General features: G+C 36.6%; 1 protein-coding gene across 3 annotated transcripts in view; it reads left to right on the forward strand.

Annotated features, from left to right (window-relative positions):
• Positions 1–14251, forward strand: part of LOC127443871 (huntingtin-like) — a 78842-nt gene that overhangs the window by 37760 nt on the left and 26831 nt on the right. For all 3 annotated transcript variants that reach the window (XM_051702865.1, XM_051702866.1, XM_051702868.1), the window contains 19 exons: positions 42–105; positions 685–785; positions 878–1024; positions 2502–2622; positions 3337–3482; positions 4141–4298; positions 4479–4681; positions 6700–6826; positions 6946–7070; positions 7322–7432; positions 7555–7632; positions 8036–8259; positions 8354–8432; positions 10702–10863; positions 11041–11096; positions 11238–11386; positions 12144–12280; positions 12637–12753; positions 12963–13085. In XM_051702865.1, coding sequence (XP_051558825.1) covers positions 42–105; positions 685–785; positions 878–1024; positions 2502–2622; positions 3337–3482; positions 4141–4298; positions 4479–4681; positions 6700–6826; positions 6946–7070; positions 7322–7432; positions 7555–7632; positions 8036–8259; positions 8354–8432; positions 10702–10863; positions 11041–11096; positions 11238–11386; positions 12144–12280; positions 12637–12753; positions 12963–13085 — 2428 coding nt within the window. The remainder of the gene's footprint in view (positions 1–41; positions 106–684; positions 786–877; positions 1025–2501; positions 2623–3336; positions 3483–4140; positions 4299–4478; positions 4682–6699; positions 6827–6945; positions 7071–7321; positions 7433–7554; positions 7633–8035; positions 8260–8353; positions 8433–10701; positions 10864–11040; positions 11097–11237; positions 11387–12143; positions 12281–12636; positions 12754–12962; positions 13086–14251) is intronic.

The raw sequence follows: 14251 nt of genomic DNA on the forward strand, positions 1-14251 counted from the left end.
ACAGTTTGTCTTAAGTAAACCTCTGTTTCTGCATGTGCCAGGTTAATAAGTTTCTTGGAGAGAAAAACGGAGAAGTTACACAAAGGAGAGCATCACTACACTGGGGTAAACTATCCATCTTTCTCAGATTCATTGGGTAAACCTGACAATTAGGTTCTGTTTTTTGTTTTGTTTGTGTTATCTCTGACTTACACTGAGACCTAGTGGCGTGGATGCACCCTCGTTCAAACGCAATAGTTTTCAGTTACTGATGACATGGTAGGAATTCACAGTTAGCCATGATTAATTTAATCCATGAGTCAAAATGTCCAAGAACATGGTGGTTACTGGGATTAAAGGAATATTTCGGGTTAAATACAAGTTAAGCTCAGTCAACAGCATTTGTGGCATAATGTTGATTTCCACAAATAGTGATTTCAATTTGTCCCTTTGTTTCTTTTAAAAAGGCAAAAGTTAAAGATAGAGTGAGGCACTTACAATGGAAGTGAATGGGGCCAAGATTAATAAATGCTGTAAAAGTATTGTTAGTTCATGTTTTGTTAATGTTTACAACCTTATTGTAAAGTGTTAGCAATTAATTTTGTGTGTTTAAAACATGCTGGATTTGTGCATTTTATTAGTAAAAGGATGTGTGTTTATTTTTATTATTATAAAAAAATGTATTATATTTTTGTATTATATCAGTTGTTAAGGCTGCAGGACAGAGTTCTGAACAATGTTGTGCTTTACCTGCTGGGCGATGAGGATCCACGTGTCAGACACATAGCAGCTAACACCATCAGCAGGTTATCACACACACTTTTTTTTATCCCCCAACCATTCATCACAAATAACACACTTGCATTTTGATCATTCTCTTTCTATCCCTTCTTCTCAGGTTAGTGCCCAGGTTGTTCTATGACTGTGACCAGGCTCAGACAGACCCGGTTGTGGCCATAGCTCGAGATCAGTGCAATGTGTATCTACAACTACTTATGCACGAGACCCTGCCACCATCACAGTTCACCGTCAGCACAATCACACGGTACAGTACACTACAGTCACACTCTATACAGCAGTGTTTCTCAATCCTGCTCCAACACTGCACATTGTAAATGCCTCCCTTATTAAACACATTATATTGATTATCGCACTAATAGAGTGCTCTATGGTCTCAGTTGAGTGAAAATATGATATAAAGCAAGCTGTTCTACATGTGTTTATTGTTTGACACTAATTTAATCACACCAGTGTCCCTGCAGTGCAGTTAGTGTTTAACAGGCAGTTTTCATGTTTATAAGTATACTGTATACACTGGCGGCCAAAAGTTTAGAATAATGTACATATTTTGCTGTTTTGGAAGGAAATTGGTACTTTAATTCACCAAAGGGACATTCAACTGATCACAAAGTATAGTCAGGACATTACTGATGTAAAAAAAAAAATAGCACCATCACTATTTGAAAAACGTCATTTTTGATCAAATCTTGACAGGCCCCATTTCCAGCAGCCATCACTCCAACACCTTATCCTTGAGTAATCATGCTAAATTGCTAATTTGGTACTAGAAAATCACTTGCCATTATATCAAACACTGTTCATTAAATGAAGCTTAACATTGTCTTTGTGTTTGTTTTTGAGTTGCCACAGTATTCAATAGACTGGCATGTCTTAAGGTCAATATTTGGTCAAAAATGGCAAAAAAGAAACAACTTTCTCTAGAAACTCATCAGTCAATCATAGTTTTGAGGAATGAAGGCTATACGATGCTTGAAATTGCCAAAAAACTGAAGATTTCATGCAAAGGTGTACACTACAGTCTTCAAAGACAAAAGACAACTGACTCTAACAAGGACAGAAAGAGATGTGGAAGGCCAGATGTACACCAGAGTCGCTAGTTTCACATGTCCTCAGCTGTCAGCTTCATTGAATTCTACCCGCTCAACACCAGTTTCATGTACAACAGTAAAGAGAAGACTCAGGGGTGCAGGCCTTATGGGAAGAATTGCAAAGAAAAAGCCACTTTTGAAACAGAAAAACAAAAAGAAAAGGTTAGAGTGGGTAAAGAAACACAGACATTGGACAACAGATAATTAGAAAAGAGTGTTATGGATCATAACCCCATTGAGCTTTTGTGGGATCAGCTAGACTGTAAGGTGCGTGAGAAGTGCCCGACAAGACAGCCACATCTATGGCAAGTGCTACAGGAAGCGTGGGGTGAAATGTCACCTGAGTATCTGGACAAACTGACAGCTAGAGCACCAAGGATCTGCAAAGCTGTCATTGCTGCACATGGAGGATTTTTTGATGAGAACTCTTTGAAGTAGTTTAAGAAGTTCTGAATTTTTTTTTCAATTTGTAATAGTAATTTTTCATGTTATTAATGTCCTGACTATACATTGTGATCAGTTGAATGCCACTTTGGTTAATAAAAGTACCAATTTCTTTCCATAAGACCAAACTTTTGGTCGCCAGAGTACTTGAATTTTATCTTATACATCATGTGATGTGCTTCACTGCAGAACGTACCGCGGTTACAGCCTGTGTCAGAGTGCACCGGATATTACCATGGAGAACAATTTGTCTCGGGTCATCACTGCCATCTCACATGCCCTCACATCTTCCACTTCCAGAGCTATGACAGTGAGTCAAGTCACTTTTAGTTGTGTAGTGCTTTTCACAATACACATAGTTTCAAAGCAGCTTTACAGAAAATTATGCTGTTATGTCTGAAATGTCTAGGGCTGTCATGATTATGAAATTTGGCTAACGATTAATTGTCAAACAAATCTTTTTTTGATTTTGACGATTAATTGTCTCTTTTAGGGCTTTCATGATTAATTGTCAAGCAAATTGGCTACATTTCTAAAGGTGTTTGTATATTTCATACACCCTTAAAAAGTAATTTTTTTATATTTAACTTCATATACTGTAAATTTATAAAATCAAAAGTTAATGCAGTATGAAGTAACATTAACTAACAATAAACAATTTTATTTTTACTAACTAACATTAACAAATATTAATAAATGCTGTTAAAAATATATTGTTCATTGTTAGTTCATGATACCTAATGCATTAACTAATGTTACAAATGGAACCTTATTGTAAAGTGTTACTAGTGTTTTAAATTATCGTATTCGTCTGAATCGAGGTTAAGGTCTATTATAGGTTAAAGTACTAAACAATTATCCTTGTTTCTATCATACTTTAAAATATTTTTGATGACTTGAGGCATGAAAAAATTGTGCATCGTCTGGTTTTAAGTGTAGCATCCAGTTCACCTCTGAGCTTTGGCATGTTCGAACTTTTAAACACAAACAAAATAATCTTTCTACTGAATATTATCTTTTTCAGTTTGGCTGTTGTGAGGCTCTGTGCCTTCTATCTAGCACCTTTCCAGTGTGCACCTGGAGCACAGGCTGGCACTTTGGCTTTGTGAGCTCTTCTGTCTTTCATCTTAACCGCTCAAGCCAGTACCGCAGCAGAGGACGATCCTTCAGGTACACACAAACAAATACACACACTATAGGGATATTTCACCCAAAAGAATGAAATTCTCTCATCATATACCCTGTCATGCCATCCCAGATGTGTATGACTTACTTTCTTCTGCTGAACACAAAGATTTTTAGAAGAATATATCAGCTCTGTAGGTCCTTACAATACACGTGAATGGTGGCCAGAACTTTGAAGGTCCAAAAAGCACATAATGGCAGCATAAAAGTAATCCACACAACTACAGTGGTTAAATCCATATCTTCAGAAGCGGTATGATAGGTGTGGGTGAGAAACAAATCAGTATTTAAGTATTCTCCTTCCTGCTCAGTAGGTGGCGATATGCAAAAAGAATGTGAATCGCCAAAAACAAAAAAGAATGTGTGAAGTGGAGATTTATATTAAAAAAGATGAGCTGAAATATTTTTCTAAAAATCTTCAGTTGTGTTCAGCAGAAGAAAGTCATACACATCTGGGATGGCGTGAAGATGAGTAAATGAGAGAATCTTTATTTTTGGTTGAACTATCCCTTTAAATAATGGTATGGCTGGATCTTTGCCTGCTTTTTGCTGTGTAGTGTATCTCTATTTGTGTAGTAAAACATGAACCTTGCAGCAATAAGTCTTGCTAAAGTGTTATCTATCCATGTCTCTCTTTCCGTAGTCTCTGTCAGCCTGGCAGTTTGAGTAATGAGGAGATACGTAAGTCTCTGACAGTGGGCGTGGCCAGTATGGTTCTGTCTCTGCTCTCCTCCGCCTGGTTTCCACTTGATCTCTCTGCTCATCAGGCTGCTCTGCTGCTGGCTGGAAACCTTCTTGCAGGTAAACACTCATTTACACAGTTTAAGTGTGCTTTTCATTGATTTAACGAAAACTCTTAAAAGCATTCCTCGGAGGCCTGCGTGCATGTTGAATAACAGTTTAGTGACCAAAGCATTATTAACTATCCTTTTATGCTTGTCTATATTAAAGATGTTTGTTTCCCCACCTGTTTTATTGAAGCTGTTGCACCACAGTGCATGAAGAGTCCAGGGACAGGTGAGGAGGAATCTAGCTCCGCCCCCTCCAAGCAAGAAGAGCCATGGCCTGGTCTCAATGACCGATCTCTGGTTGTTATGGTGGAGCAGCTGTTCTCACACTTGCTGAAGATCCTGAACATCTGCGCCCATGTGCTGGATGACACGCCCCCAGGCCCTGCTGTCAAGGTAAAATAAGCATTTAAAGGGGTCATGAAGTGCTATTTTTTTTATAATTTTATTATCTTCCTTGAGGTCCAATGATAATGTTATAAAAAAATAATTTGCACCAAAACAGTCACAATTTAGTAATATATGATCGTTTTCCACCCTGTTTTTGGCCCTCTGTCTGAAACGCTTGGTTTTGTCCTAAGCGCCACCTTAAAACTTCAGTGTAAATGCCCACTGTTATGATTGGCTAAAATCATGCAGCCTCTCAAATTCAGCAAACTCAATCGGAAGAGAATGAACCTCGACATTTTAAAACAAAATTGCAGTGTTTACACATAATGTACATCTAACAAATTGTGTCTGAATATATTAAACTGTTCATCTCAAGCACAGCTTTTAAAACTCAGCACCATAAAATATCAAACAGTCATGAGATTTGAAATATTCAAGAATGAAACGGTTTACTTAAGATTTTGAAGTGTTTTAAACTGCCCCATCCTTCAATAGCAGTTCCTTTGCAAAGCTGGAATCATGTTATGATGGTTCACAAACAATCAACACTGACATGAGCTGAAAAAAACCGAACACATCATAGTCTAAAGCACAATGAAATTATGCACACACATACTCAAGGGGCACTGAGGTGCGCATTGCCGGAAATACACTGAAACGGTCAAAGACATCCTATGTTTACACATACCAACAATGAAAAATAGCACAGATAGGCGAAAGAACGCATCCATGATGCATTTGTGCTCAAAGCAACACAGGCAGCAGCTGAATGAAAGAGAATTGCTTCTCCCTTTCAGATTTGAAACATAATGCCGCGTCGAGATACATGACAGCAATCAAAGAGTCTGTGTAGTTCATGTTCATATACAGACTAATTCAATAGTCCAGATGTTTTTTATTAGATAATTAGCCACGGAAGGCCTGCTCTCTTGACTTGAACTGCGCGCCAGTGGGCAGGGGTACGGGTGCAATGACACATGTTGTGGGATGTGTAAATACAAATGAGCAATGTGTCATGATGTCACAAACAGACAGATTTCAAAACGAGACGTTTCAGCAGGGAGGCAACTATAAATGCTTCACAGAAAGTTCACAGAAATTTACAATATGTTTTTATAGTACAGTTACCTCTTATATATCTAAATATCAAGGAAAATTTGATTCTCCAGTTCATGACCCCTTTAAAAACTGATGATATAAACCAGTGTTGAGTGTAATCTAATTACAAAGTAATTAGTTACTGTAATCAAATTATTTTTTTGTCAAAAAAGCAGTGTAATGCATTACATTTTAAATTCTTGTAATCAGATTAGTTACTGACTTTCAATTAATTTATTACTTTTAAGTACATTATAGGGTTATGCTTATTTCTAATATATTATTTATGTAGAATACATGAGTTATGGCCCCGTAACAATCATTATGAAGGAGAAATGTAAGGTGCTGAGTGTATGACTTGTGTGTAACCATGAACAAGAAAGAAAAATAAACATTATATATTTTTTGAGCTGAAAAGTGTTTTAGAAAGGAACTTAAATATAAAGTAATTAGTAATGTAATTACTTTTTTGACAAAGTAATCAGTAAAGTAATTTGATTACAATTTTACAGAAATAATTTGTAGTGGATTACTATTTTTAAGTAACTTGCCCAACTCTAGATATAACATATCAGTAATATTTAATTAATGTAATATTTAGGGCTCCCATAGTCATGGAAAACTTGAAAATATCAGGGAATTTTAAAGGTGTGATTTCCAGGCCTGGAAAAGACATATACAAAATATACAATTTTCTATGTATTTTCAAACGTAAAATATTAAGTAGGCTAGAAATTCATTTTTGTGAGTGTGATCACTATTAAATTATTCGTAAAATCCTATAATCACAAATGAGAATAACAATGGAAATTCATTGGTCAAAAGAGGTGGGAACCCTGAATATTTAATTTAAATATTTAGTATTTACTCACTCAATTGTACCCTCCAATTTCAAGCTTCACTATTTCTGTTAATCCTTTCTCCAGGCCACTTTGCCCTCATTGGCAAACACTCCGTCTCTCAGTCCGATCAGGCGGAAGGGTAAAGAAAAGGAGATGAGTGAGCCGAGTGCTACCCCCATGAGCCCAAAGAAAGGAGGAGAGACCAACACAGGTACAGTGACCATACAGATAGAAACAATGCTCTAAATAGACAAGCATAATGGGTATCCAGCATCTCTGGTCTCATTCATTAATTGTTAATTGTGTATCTTGCACTTTGTTTTCATACAGGCAGAGCGGCAGACAGCACAGCAACTGCTGCGGTTAACAAGTCCACCACTCTGGGCAGCTTTTACCACCTCCCCACGTACCTGAAGCTGTATGATGCACTGAGAGCCACTCAAGCCAACTACAAAGTCAGTCTGCATTAATTATTTCATTTTATTTCAGATAATTTTGTTTCTCATTTAAAAATATTGTGAATATGTAAAACCAATCTACAAGACTGAAACTTGTCATCCTTTGATGTTTTAAGCACGACCTGCCAGTGACAAAATAGCCCAAGATTGTAGTCAACTTAAGTCGATTTAAAAAAATGTGTTTTACTAGAACACATGGATACAATGTGGATTCATCTTGCTTGCACTGTTTTGTTTTCATTTTCAAGGTCACATTAGATCTCCACAACACCAATGAGAAGTTTGGTAGTTTCCTGCGGTCAGCGCTTGATGTCCTTTCCCAGCTGCTTGAGTTGGCCACCTTGCATGATATAGGAAAAGTATGACTTTTTTTAAGCTAATAAAAGCTTATTGCCATCTTGTCAAGGAACTGATGTATGATGTCTGAGTGTTTACGAGTGGATGTCAAGAATAAAATTTCACCCTGTATTTATCTGCCCAGTGTGTGGAAGAGATCCTGTGTTACCTCAAGTCCTGTTTCTCACGAGAACCGACAATGGCTACTGTGTGTGTTCAACAGGTCAGGCACATACAGATATATTTAATTCGGTCCCACTTTATATTAGGTGTTTTTAACTACTATAAACTAACATTAAAACACATACAATACAATGTATTTTTTGTGTTACTATATGTTGTTCTGCAAAATTCTTACAAGATTTTCATTTGCTGCTCTTGAGGTTGAGCTTCTGGTAGGTTTAGGAGGATTAGGGTTAGGTTTAGGTTAATAGTGTAACTACAAATGTAATTGAATGCATACTATAAATGTAAGTGCAAGCATTTGATACATATATACATAATAAGCATTTGATACATATACATAATAAGTATATTGTATCAAATGCTTAAGTACATAGTAGTTAAAGACACCTAATAGTGAGATCAGAGATTTAAACGTTTCACTTTTTGCTCTTTACCTTAAGCTGTTGAAGGCATTGTTTGGGACCAACCTTGCATCTCAGTACGAGGGAGCCTCATCTCAAACGTGTCGGTCCCAGGGCAAGGCCCTCCGGCTCGGTTCGACCAGTGTGAGGCCTGGCCTCTATCATTACTGCTTCATGGCCCCATACACACACTTTACCCAGGCCCTTGCAGACGCCAGCCTCAGAAACATGGTGCAAGCTGAACAAGAACAGGATGCCTCTGGGTAAGGGAAAGAGTACCTATTAATACTAATGAACATAATTAAGAGGACTATTATTTGTTACTGTACATGTCATCTCTGTTGGTTTGTACTGTAGGTGGTTTGATGTCATGCAAAAAGTATCCAATCAGTTGAGGTCAAGCATCACCAATGTCACTCGCCATCGAGGAGACAAGGTAAGCTGTCTCCAAAAAACATGGCTAAAATTAAAATATCGCATTAAAAATTCTAAGGGTGGCCTGGTGGGGCTAGTAGTTCAGATTTTTACTTGCACTGCCAAAATTTTCATTGGCCCCATCACAAAAAAAAGAAAAGATTTTATTTTTGCAATGTATTTTTATGCGTGTCGGAAAACTTCAGATCTTTAGTAAACGTTATGTTTTCTAAACAAATAAACCTACTAACTTCATACAGAAATTTGCTGTTATGTACAAATTTGCTGTACTGTTATTTTTATCAACTGGCCCAAAACACTCTCACACTAGCCCCTATCAGCGGGCCATCTTTCTTGTTAAACCCTGATTGCTATCTCTGGAAAATAGATATCCCAGTGTTTTAGGGATGCTGACATTTTTTGTGCTAGGACGTAGGGATGCACCGATAGGAAAATTTTTGTCCAATACCGATTTTAACAAAAAAGCCATAGGCCGATACAGATATTTTGCCACTTTATTTTGTCATTAGATCAGTAGTTTTACTTTGGAATTATGCTTTAAAAATGTACAAAGAGGTAAAAAACTTTTTCACTGTTCTAACAATAAATAATTTCCATTGAACATGGATTGGATCTGTTGAACACTTGACAGGCCAACATTTTTAAGAGAGCCCCACTAAAGATAAATATAAGATAAAAATAAAAAGATAACTAAATATGATAACATGATGATTGATATGACAATCATCATTTGTTATTTTGTATTTTTTGCATTTCAAAACAGAACTCGCATTTAACATGTATGTACTTTATATGATAGAACATTACAAATTCATACTATGCATATTTCCACGGAAATGTCAACCACATCATGGAAAAATCAAAAGTTTAAACAAACAAAATCCCCTTTTAAATTCTACTCTCACTGAGCACTTTATTAGGATCACCTGTACACCAACTTATTCATGTGATTATCTAATCAGCCAGTCATGTGGCACTAGTGCCAAGCATAAAACCATGCAGATAAAGGTCAGGAGTTTCAGTTAATGTACACATTAACAATCAGAATTGTGAAAAAATGTGATCTCAGTGATTTAGACCATGGCATGATTGTTGGTGTCAGATGGGTCTGGTTTGAATATTTCTGTAACTGCTGATATCCTGGGATTTTCACACACAACAGTCTCGAGAGTTTACTCAGAATGGTGCCAAAACCAAAAAACATCCAATGAGCGACAGTTCTGCAGACAGAAACGCCTTGTTGATGAGAGAGGTCAACAGAGAATGGACAGACTGGTTCAAGCTGACAGAAAGGCTATGGTAACTCTGTACAATTATAGTGAGCAGAATCTCAGAATGCACAACACGTCGAACTTTGAGGCGGATGGGCTACAACAGCAGAAGACCACGTCGGATTCTGTTTCTGTCAGCCAAGAACAGAAATGTTTCCAACATCTTGTGGAATCCATGCCACAAAGAATTGAGGCTGATTTGAGAGCAAAGGGAGGCTCTACCAAGTATTAGAATAGAGTTCCAAATAAAGTGCTAAGTGAGTGTAAATTATAGTGGCATAATGGACAATGGATGATGCCATCCAGACCGCTAGAGGGTGCCGCTGGCTCACACAGTGCTGACTGAAGTGCTGAATGCAGAAACGCAGTCTTTTAAGGTTAAGTAATCGCACAAGGCCATATTGTGATTTCAATCTTATTTCCATCAATAATGCAGCATTAATGGATATCATACTAATGTATCAATTCAAAGTCTGCTGGTTTTAAAGTGTTTTAGATGGTTTCTCTCATCATGTATCCTATAGGTATGTGCCTGTCATGTCCGTTTATGGTGTTTTTTTTTGCGCATTAACATAAGAACGAGAGAGAATAAAAAAAAAAAAAATGAATGTTACATGTTTTTAGAAGTGCCAACCCTTCTACATATTGTGGCTATTATTATTTCTAGATTGTACATTGACATTTTACAAAATGTGTAACTAATTAAGGATAAATCAACTGTCGTTTTTTCATATCTGCATTTTCATTCTTATTACGATATGCCAATGTTTTTCATGTGATAAATAATTGGCCGATAAATATCGGCAGCTGATACATTGGTGCATCCTTACTAGGAAGTAAAAAAAAATTACTAAAACAGTTGGAGGATGGAGGTGTCTGGGGTGTATTTACTGAGAGACAGAACCAAGTGGATGAGTGGATCACACTGTACCTGGACCTCTCACTGCAGTAAAAAGCATTTTGTGTGTGTCTGATTGTGAACTCCATCATGTGTTTCAGAATGCTATTCATAATCACATCCGCTTGTTTGAGCCTCTGGTGATAAAGGCTCTGAAACAGTACACCACCAGCACCTCAGTGGCCCTGCAAAGACAGGTGCTGGATCTACTTACCCAACTAGTGCAACTCAGAGTTAACTACTGCCTGCTTGATTCAGATCAGGTGAGACAATTAGACCCGCTTCCTGTGAATGAATTAGACTACTGAATCGACATGCCTTTTTCCTTTTTGCTTTTTCCAGTTAGTCTGGCAACTAAAATGTATTCACCACAGTCATCTGATTGCACAGCCTAGATGCTGCAGCAATGCAAACATTTCACCAGCCTCTGGTTGTTTCAGGTGTTCATTGGTTTCGTGCTAAAGCAGTTTGAGTATATTGAAGTGGGGCAGTTTAGGTAAGACCCTCTGCACTCACAACAACATACACTCAAATGCACACACTTAGATCTGCTAATATTGTAAGCATGCACTAAATAAATGTGATTTTGACATAGTTGCGCACGCGTGTGTGTGTGTGTGTTTATGTGTTTATGTAGGGACTCGGAAGAAATTGTGCCCAACATTTTCTTCTTTCTGGTTCTGCTGTCGTATGAACGCTACCACTCCAAACAGATCATCAGCATCCCAAAGATTATTCAGCTGTGTGATGGCATCATGGCGAGCGGCAGGAAGGCGGTAACACATGGTGAGTAGAATTGCAACACACTCACTTATTCACATCTAGAGAAAGGAAAAAAATTAATAAGCGTGAGCTAGGAGACAGATTATAGAATTTTCTTTTTTTAATATAGGGTAACAACAGTCTAAATTAAACGAGACTAGAGACAAAAAAAAAAAAAATATATATATATATATATATATATATATATATATATATATATATATATATATATAATAAACTATAGATCTTACTTGATATTTATCTTATACACCTTTTAAATGATCTATGTGCTCCAAAGTATAGGAACATTTCCCTTAAAGGGAAAGTTCACCCGAAAATGAAAATTCTCTCATCATTTACTCACCCTTATGCCATCCCAGATGTGTAAGACTTTCTTTCTCCTGCAGAACACAAAAAAAGATTTCTAGAAGAATATCTTAGCTCTGTAGGTCCATACAATGCAAGTGAATGGTGGCCAGAATTTCACTTGCATTGGCCATTGTGAATTGTGGCCACCATTCACTTGCATTGTATGGACCTACAGAGCTGAGATATTCTTCTAGAAATCTTTTTTGTGTTCTGCAGGAGAAAGAAAGCCTTACACATCTGGGATGGCATGAGGGTGAGTAAATGATGAGAGAATTTTCATTTTATTATATTGATAATCCTAATAGGACCAAGTTCTTAATGGTGGTTCATTTATCAGGTGTCAAATTAATTGAGTCAATTGAAAATATGATTCTGTTGTAAACCTTTCTTTTCCTCCTTTTTCATTTCCCAGCAATCCCTGCTCTGCAGCCTATAGTGCACGACTTGTTTGTGCTGCGTGGCTCTAATAAAGCTGACGCAGGAAAGGAGTTGGACACTCAGAAGGAGGTGGTGGTGTCCATGCTGCTACGCCTTATACAACACCATCAGGTAACACTTACCTCTGTGATGATCTATGTTGGGTTTTGAAGTGGTTTAAAGGCAATATGAAATGCGTTTCGGAGTGAAACAGGAAATTCAATAAAAAATATAGGACGGCACTCAATTTTATCCATTGGGAATTGAATGGATTGTAAAAAACTTGCCATTCCATTATGACATTTTTATAATTGATTATGAAGACAAAATGTAGATGTTTCATTTTTGCGGGGATAATGGGCACTGATCTTAGTGATCATGCACAATTAAGACTAGAAATTTTTATTCAGAAAATAAATAGTTTTGATTTTATGTTGACTTTAACCTTGTGCTGTGGTGTAATCGTGTGTGTGTGTGTGTGTGTGTAGGTTCTGGAGATGTTTATTCTGGTCCTGCAGCAGTGCCACAAAGAGAATGAAGATAAGTGGAAGAGGCTTTCACGACAAATTGCTGACATCATCCTGCCGATGATTGGCAAACAACAAGTGTGTTTCAGTCTGATTATCTAATCTTCTGTCATCAGCCTGACATCTTGATACGTTGTGTTGTCAGTGCAGTTGCATCTCCTATTTAGATTTCTATGTTGAACGGATTTGCAGTTTTTAGGATTTTTTTTTTATTCTGCAAGCAGTTTGCTATAGTATTCTCAGGGATGAGTGTGGATTTTAAGGATTTGCTGCTGTATGTTTGACAGATGCACCTGGACTCTCATGAGGCACTGGGAGTGTTGAACACCCTGTTTGAGACAGTGGCTCCCTCCTCACTGCGGCCGGTGGACATGCTGCTGAAGAGCATGTTCATCACACCATCTACCTTGGTGAGAATCCTCACTTAGGTATTTGTAGGCCCACACAGACTCTGCGCCTACAGAACACTGATGAAAACTCAGCAGATTTTTGCATCATTCACAAAATTTGTATCCTCCAATAAATATGTTTTTTCTCATTATAACTGAATGTTACAGAGCCCCTTAGAGGACATGGTGTAAATTTTTCTTCTGAAATAGTTTTGCGTTTCCTCACAATAAATTTACCTTGGTTTTAACCATATTTTAAAACATTTGTAATACAGGAAGATAATAACTATGGTAATAAAAATCTTAATTTTGTGGTTATTATTGTTTTACTATACAAATACCATAGAATAGATTAACTGTGGTTTTACTGTAGTGATATTGTAGACTGTAGTAACCATAGTTTTTGGCAGAAAACATTTTCCTAATATTTTAGGAACCATGACTCTTGTAAGCTAACCATATTTTGTTTTGTTTTTTGGCGGAAACCATGGTTTACTATAGTAATATTGTAGTAACTATGAAAAGTAAGTTAAGTAATCATGTTTTGTTTTTTTTTGCGGTATAACAACAGAACATGCATTTTAATACAGACTATTGTTTACATATATTAACCATGGTTTTAATATAGGTTAACCATGGTAATTCCATAATCACAAAATTCTGATTTTTATTACCATTGTTTTTTTTCCTGAATTATTACTATGGTTTTACTATGAATATCAATGTTAAAATATGGTTACTATAGTAAAATCATGGTCAATTTATTGTGAGGGAACGCAAAACTATTGCGAGGGCATACAACAACTTATTGCATGCAAAGCGTATTGCTGAAAAAGGGGCTCCGTAGAATTTAGAAAGACTTCTGAATAAATTTCGCTCACAAAAAATATTTTGACTAATCAGCTAGCAATTAAGTGTAGTGCTCTCAACTCTGTTTAACACATGTTAAAATGTTTAAATTAGGGCTGTCAACCTTTTTTTTAATTTTTTTATCTAATTAATTACATGCTACGCCGATCAATTATTAAAATTAATCACAAAAATCAATATTTGCTGAGAAAGGTCCTCAAATAAAAATTATTAAATATCTGATTATTTAATAATTGTAAATAATTATATTTCAATGTTATATTACATTATTGTGGCAGACAAGTAAAGCATTTATTAGATAATACAAAAAGTGGCTT

The sequence above is a fragment of the Myxocyprinus asiaticus genome, chromosome 7, assembly GCF_019703515.2.
Source record: "Myxocyprinus asiaticus isolate MX2 ecotype Aquarium Trade chromosome 7, UBuf_Myxa_2, whole genome shotgun sequence".
NCBI lineage: Eukaryota > Metazoa > Chordata > Actinopteri > Cypriniformes > Catostomidae > Myxocyprinus > Myxocyprinus asiaticus.